Source organism: Ochlerotatus camptorhynchus, unplaced genomic scaffold (genome assembly GCF_037179485.1).
Source record: "Ochlerotatus camptorhynchus isolate MF236.1 unplaced genomic scaffold, CSIRO-AGI_Acam_v1.1 ptg000064l, whole genome shotgun sequence".
NCBI classification, from domain to species: Eukaryota; Metazoa; Arthropoda; class Insecta; order Diptera; family Culicidae; genus Ochlerotatus; species Ochlerotatus camptorhynchus.
This window is the reverse complement of record NW_027040554.1, coordinates 738,019-745,673: the sequence shown is the minus strand read 5'-3', so window position 1 is coordinate 745,673 and position 7,655 is coordinate 738,019. Positions and strand designations below refer to the sequence as shown.

Sequence of the window (7,655 nt, the reverse complement as noted above, 5' to 3'; positions counted from 1 at the left end):
GATGAAGACTGCACATTCATTCGTTATTATCATTATAGTCGAAATACGTATCTGTCATGGATACCAAAATTAATTAAGTGGAATTAAATGGAAGATAACCTTTTTTGCTGACTGAAGAAACGATTTAACCATCAGTCATTTGTGATTAATATGGCATAATGTACCATGTACAAGACAATGATAAGACCAATAGTTCTCTGCGGGGATGATATGCGAACCTGCCAGCACTGGGAATTTTTGGACGACGCGTGCATTGGACCAAATTTCGCGGGGTATACGACAACGGTGCATGGAGAAGAAAAATTGACCACGAGCTGGTGCAACTCTATGGTGAACCCAGTATCCAGAAAATCGCTAAGGTCGGGTACAATGGGTGAGAATGCCGGACAACAATTTAGCAAAAATTGAGTTTTACTCGAATCCGGCCGAAACAAAAATCAGAGGACCGCAGCTAGCTAGGTAGATACATCAAGTGGAGCAAGATATACGTAGCTTCTCCATTGATCCTATCCTTCCACAATGTACCACTCTAATCTCGGGTTAGCCGCGAGTATTCGGCCCAACTCCTACTAGACATAGAATAAAGTGAATTTTGTTCAAAAAAATTAACATTAAATTATCGGCTCCGTAAGGCTAACGCGATTGAGATATAAAAAAATACGAAGTGTGGGTCGCTCGAGAAACTGAAGACAAGCAGTCATGAACGGAGTTAGTTGGCACAACTGTGTACAACAAGTGAAATCCTGAGGGACGTCGTAAAACTACGTAAGTTAGTTAATGATCATAAATTGACAGTGAGCATGCATAAGGGCGTAAACGCGATGATCGATTCTCTTCGTCGATTTTCTCTTTTGTTAATAACTCGATAGATTTAACGTTTCTCGATGCGTTTGCTGTTGCTTTTGATAGCCAATACAACCTGTTACTACTCTGCATTGAACAAATTCTAGAAAATTGTTTCGCTTAGCTGTAGCAATGCAAAGAGAAAATCGATGAAGAGAATCGATCATCGCGTATTCGCCCTTATGCATGCTCACTGTCAATATGATCACATGGACCACATGGGTTAAATTCGAAACCCTGGATGTTTGATTCAAATCCTAAAGTTTTTTAAGGTATTTTAAGGTTTGAAAGCTCTGAGATGTATAATGTTGAAATACATTATGCTAATACAGTGCTTTTCTTTTTTGATCAGTCCCCTTTCATGTTATCCTGACTCATAACATATGTACTTTACCAAGTGTCAAAGCCCCAAGCTAGCGTCTTAAGGTATATAGTTAGCACAGACTGTGTAGTTAGGGTGAAGGATTTGTAGGATTGTAGGATGAGACCATTCCAATTAAGGTCTATTGAATTTGTCTAAAGGGTGTTTTCGATAAAAATGACACACACATAAAACTGCAACCTTTTTACTATTATTCAAAATGACATTAAATTTCAACTAAGTCTGTTTGGTCCATAACGTGCGCATGTAATTTTAATGAAGGTCTGAGAGCTGCTTTATCTTTTGTTATAGCCATGATAACAACATGCTGTCTAAAAAATGTGTACGGTCTCGAATTTCAGCGGTTATGTAAGGAAATTCTTTTGTCATTGTTGCCATTGACTCAAAGAATCCTACCAATGTTTTGCCAAATACCTATTATCTTTCAATATGTTTTGTAGTTGGACAGGAGCTATACTTCAAAATTTCGGATCTTTTATAACAAAAGTCTAAATTGACAATCCTTTTATCTCAAACGAAAACAGTATTTTCTAACACAGTTTAAAGATTCTTAATCTGTTAATAGAATTCACAAGGAAATGTAAAAAAATAAGTAAAATTTAGCTAAAAAAAATAGATACAATAAATTACTTTTACATCAAAATTTGCATTAAAGTCTCTTTCAGGCAAATGATATGCGTTACGGTCATGATTTTGTGAAACGACATCTACCAGTATTTACATAAACCAGCGTCAGCCAAATCAAATCGTGTACACTGAAAACGAAACTTCCTCAATAAGTGCATCACCTTTACTCATTCGTATGGAGAAATTTTTTAAAAGCGCAGGTTTCTCATGCGCTGAGTGACCTACACGAATGAGTAAAAGTGACTCACAACTGAGTAGAAATGACCTACTGTTTGAATAAGTTTTGTTTTCAGTTACTGAAACTGAATACGGTAAAAGAAACTAGCTCAGAGAGTAAGTCACTTTTAATCAGTTATGAGTAACTGATACTTATTCGGATGGACAAATTTTTAAAAGCGTAGGTCACTCAGAGTATGATCATAAGAAGTATGTGCAGAGCATTTCGAAATTTCTGCATACGAATGAGTAAAAGTGACTCACTCTCTGAGTAAGATTCGATTTCAGTGGTTCACTCCTTCCTTCACGAAAATCATGACTTTTTATTCACTCAAAAAAAAACTACCGTTACTGATACTACTCTTGATAGTGGAGCAGCTTCATTTTTTTTTCAGAAAATGATAATATTTCAATCAGTTTTGAGAGTTTTCAACGGCCGTGTAACATTCTTACAAAACGTAACACCACTAACGCCCAAACGAATGACGTTTTGTTCCGTCAGAAAAAGAAACTGACAGCCTAATATATCAGTGAATGACAGTCAGCTGCAGACGTCAACAAAAACATTGAATCGTCGAAGTGCTAGACACTATAATATTATGTGAAATTCAATTAAATAAAATTGATTAAAAATACATATCGGCAAGCTTAGCTAGCTTTTAGGAAAGTTCATTAAATAACAAAACGCCAGCTTATATTTATAATATGGCAAAAACTGTGCTAGTAACCGGTGGAACTGGGCTTGTAGGGAAAGCCATCGAAACGGTCATCAACGATGAAAATCCCGAAGATGAAAAATGGATTTTTGCCGGTTCTAAGGATGCGGATCTCACGTAAGTTAATAATAAGTAAGTTTTCGGAGGTAATTTACCCATATTGTGATGCATGATTTAATTTGACTGGTGACCAGAGATAGATAACAGCACAAAGCACAGACGAGTTCAGTTAGTATCAATTTATCAAATTCCTTGCAAGGATTGTCCTTCGGTCTATATCGGACAAACGCGCCGTAAAGTAAAAGTCCGCCTAAAGGAACATAAGCTGGTATCAACAAAGAGTTGCTATTCAAATACTGCAACAGCTGGCCTTTAACAACAAGTTCTAAAATTTTCTCTAATGTGTGCAACATGTTGATGGGACGAAACTCATCGGTTTTAATCGTTCCAGCAACTTTTTGAATAGGAACCACTAAGGATTCCTTCCAAATTTGTGGTACATTTCCAGTCTTCAATAGTTCATTAATAAGGTCCATCAAGATGTGGCTAATTTACGAAGTAAATCCTAAATAACGAATTTTATCTTTACGAAGTATATTCCAAGTAACGTAAACAAAATCATGTTTATATTTCAGACTCAGAACGATATTATTAGCCCAATATTTGAGAATAAACTTGTTTTTCTTCCGCTGCAAGTCTGACAGCCACCATATCTGAGATGAATTGTGTGTTATTTCATAAATACAATCATGGAAAACACATTTTGTTGCTGGACATCATATGTTTACGATGTGCATAGTGAAAACCCTTATTATATTAAAATTCCTCTTGCATCTCACTTTTGTTTTGGAACTCAGTTAGCTCCATTTGCCAGCTGGCACGAGAATCTTCCACCGAATCTATTGTCCCTTCGCTCAGGTCTTTTTTTACACGGGGGATACGTACCGTGTAAAAAAAACTACGAGATTTTGATTTTTCACATGTTTAAATGTTTTTAAAAAATCGGATTTTGATGCCATTTGTAATTATAGCATCCTATGGTCCATATTTAAAAAAAAATGTAATTAAACCAAAAATTGTGATTTTTTTTAAAGTATGCCATTCGATTTCCTATAGTTTGTAATGGATAATGTGATTGGAATCAGTTTGTATCGTTATCGAGAAATCGTTAAAAATGTACCGTGTTAATCGCGAAAAACCGAGTAAAAAACCGTGTTTAAAAAAACCGCGTAAGAAATACCATGTAAAAAAAGACTTCAGTGTATAATGTTTATGCAATTTCTTGAATGAATTATATCAAAATATCTCTTTTAAAATTCTTGCATAATCTCAAATGTTTGCTTGTCATTCGAAAGGGAAATGTCAGGGCTTTTATTTGGCATATTTCGAATTGTCGGCGGCCACCATATTGGATTTTTTCGAAATGTGAGTTTTTCATAAGATTATCTCCCACCAATTTAAAAAGTAAGCACGCTATTTGAAAGCTGTAACTTTTATTTATAAAATGCATATCAAATTATAATCGAGCACCTTGTTTTGCGTAAGGAAACAGAAGAAAAGAAACAAACTATCACAAATTGTGAATCATATTACCGAAGTAATCACCAAGCCCATTAGTAGCCCGATAAGGGCCCTTTTTGCAATATAAGGCTGATATACGGCTTTAAATTTTTGTATCAGCATTATATTGCACTTTTTGCTTTAGGGGGTTGATGTTTACTTGGGTACCCCTTCTTCCTTTTTCTACTGATTCCTTACGAAGAAAATATTTCTCTTTCATAAATTGATATGCATCTGATAGGAAAAAGTCTCAGCTCTTTCAAAAACCGTTCTTACTTTTTAAATTGGAGAAAGGTAAGCTTAAGAAACACAAAAATCTAAATATACCAAAGAAAGCCGTCAATTTTGGTTTCAAAGCACCAAATTGTATCTTTCTTGAAGTGTCAGGTATAGTTTCTTCAAGAATGTGCCATCCATTCGTTATCTATCTTCTTGTTCTGATTTTAAAATTTTGCAAATTCTTTCCTCATTTCGAAAACCCTATTTAACATGTCTTCATGTAACTCAACATTGAACTAGTCTTGTTTTTACAAAAATGAGTAAAACCTAACTCAAATATGAGTTGTCTTCAACGACCATGAAGTCCTCTTATCCAGTGGTTTGTGTATCAGCTACGGTTGTTTTCAATTTTTGCCACCCTGTGCATGACACGGAAAATGAGAGTCATTCACAGTTGAGTCGAATTGTCTCAAAATTGCAAAAAGTTACGTAACTTAGTGAATGAGTAAAATGTCCTCAGTTTCTCAGGAAAAAAAACATAAATATCAGGAAAAACGAAAAATATTTCACTCAGCTTATAGTATACTCGTAAAATGAGTTAAATTTTTTGTCGATTTTTCGCACATTGGAAAAGATGATCCAGAAAAAAAGCTCGGACAATTTTACTCACTGTGACCTCAGTTTTGCGAATTGAAGTGAACTATACTCAAATAAGAGTCAGATTCATTTGCCAGGCCTCTCAAAATTTTCCTCATATTTAAGAAGTTTTTTCAGGAAAATCTTGGAAAGTTTTACTGATTCTATGAGTGTTCTGCGTTCTTACGAATTCGAGTGAACGATACTCATAAATGAGTTACATTAATTTGCTGTGTAAGTTACCCCACCGTTAACAAAATTGACTCAAATTCAACTAAATTTTGAGTTGACCTCATCGGCCGTGCACGCTTTCATCGATGTTTCGTGTTCGATGTCTTCCTTTCACACACAGCGATCTTCAGTCAACGCGCGCAATGTTCGAACGGCACCAACCGACGCACGTGATTCACCTGGCAGCGATGGTGGGCGGGTTGTTCCACAACATGAGCAACAATCTGGACTTTTTGCGCAAGAACATCCAAATCAACGACAACGTGCTGCTGCTGAGTCACGAGTTCAAGGTGCGGAAGGTTGTTTCCTGCCTGTCGACGTGCATCTTTCCGGATAAGACGACCTATCCGATCGATGAAACGATGGTAGTTACTTTAGGTTTGTCGAAAATTCAAACTTTTCAAACAGTTCTATGAAACTCCCTCAGATTCACAATGGACCGCCGCACGATTCCAACTTTGGCTACAGCTATGCCAAGCGGTTGATTGATATTACCAATCGAGCTTATAGCGAAAAACATGGAGACATTTTCACTTCGGTCGTTCCCTGCAACGTATACGGACCGCACGACAACTTTACTCCCGGAGTGAGTCATGTAATTCCTGGAATGATCCATAGGTTGCATGAAATTATTTACCTGAAAGATCAAGAGGTAAAACTTTCAAGCATATATTTGTATGCAACGAAACTGACTTTTTTTTATTTCTCAGAAACCACAAGAGGAGAAAGTCTTTCCAGTGTACGGTACCGGCAAACCTCTACGGCAGTTTGTGTATTCCATTGACTTGGCAAAGCTTTTCATTTGGGTTCTGCGGAATTACGAAAGCGTGGATCCCATCATCCTATCGGTAGACGAACAAGCCGAGGTGACGATTGCTCAGCTAGCGGAGTCTTTAGTGAAAGCGTTCGACTTCAAAGGTAAGCTAGAGTTTGATACCAGTAAAGCAGATGGACAGTACAAAAAGACGGCATCGAATGCAAAGCTGCGTAAGTTGCTACCAGATTTTAAGTTTACTGAGTTTGATAGTGCCATCCGGGAAACGGTTCAATGGTACATAAAAAACTATGACCAAGCGAGAAAATGATTTGTGCGAAAGTTGTTATCGAAATAAACGTGTCTTTTTGAAATGATGAAGAAATTTTTTTCAGATGACAAAACCTGTTTGGCTATAAACATTTGAAATAAATGATCAACGGGTAAGTTTCTGAGACGAGAACAAAAAATCGCTTGCTAAAAGGACATTGAACGTTTTTAAATGATATTCTACCAAACGACAGTTACACGATCCAAACCATCCACGATTAGTTTTATAAGACAATCCAAAGAAATGGCGAAAAGGTTTCAGTAGACACGTTAAGAGGAAGCATACCACAAATATCTGTTACGTGTTATTGAGAAAATTTATGTGTATTAAAAATTGTGGGTGGTGGACCAAACATCCGCCCAGATTTAATTGTTTATATACAGACGATTCAAGATTGAACAATCGTGTGGGAGCAATAACTATGGTTTACCAAGAACTTTTGACAGATCACAGCAGAACTGGCAGTTTATTCTCATATGAATCCGGAACGGGACTTGACAATGGAGCTTCTCACTCTTCTTAATGTTTTTGAAGAATGTCCTTCGGAAAGTTGTGCATAGTGTTTGACGGAGTTGAACAATAATGCCAGGAATGTAAAATATTTTTTCTATTTAAATTTGGATTTTATTCGGAGTTTCTACCGCAGTTTAGCAGCTTGTACATCATTTTTGCTCAATACAATAAAAACAACCATAAGCAAACAACAATATCCATCACCTAAAAAACGCAGTGCACTCAATTTTTCAACTTTCTTTTCGCATAAATAAACAATTAACAACGCTTTTAACGTCAACATTGTAAAAATCAAAAAGCCAGTAAGTGAACTAATCTAACAGAGCTTAGAACACATAAAGAACCTAGAGTGGCTGTTTCTTTTAAACTTTATGTTGAATTGAACTTTAACCTTTCTTTTGACACTTTGTTGTTATACTCAAAATAAATGATACTAAACGAACTATTACTGTTTCTTTCAAAAGCCAGTCAAATCTTGTTCAACGTAACGTAAGTTCGATATAACTTGAATAATTTAGGATCCATTAGGATCGACAAAAACCTAGAAATCGTCCTTAGTAGATTGCGCGAACATAACGTGGTGCTAAATACAATGAAATGCGTTTTCGGCAAGCAATGAGTGAAGTT

At 36.2% G+C, this 7,655-nt stretch overlaps 1 protein-coding gene across 1 annotated transcript; it reads left to right on the top strand.

Moving 5' to 3' along the window:
* Positions 1-2,684: 2,684 nt before the first annotated feature.
* On the top strand, positions 2,685-6,533 carry Gmer (GDP-L-fucose synthase-like protein). The gene is made up of 4 exons (XM_065216514.1): positions 2,685-2,901; positions 5,552-5,795; positions 5,858-6,082; positions 6,141-6,533. The coding sequence occupies exons 1-4, from the start codon at positions 2,774-2,776 to the stop codon at positions 6,513-6,515; spliced, it is 972 nt and encodes a 323-aa protein (XP_065072586.1). The 5' UTR covers positions 2,685-2,773; the 3' UTR covers positions 6,516-6,533.
* The last annotated feature ends 1,122 nt before the right edge of the window (positions 6,534-7,655 follow it).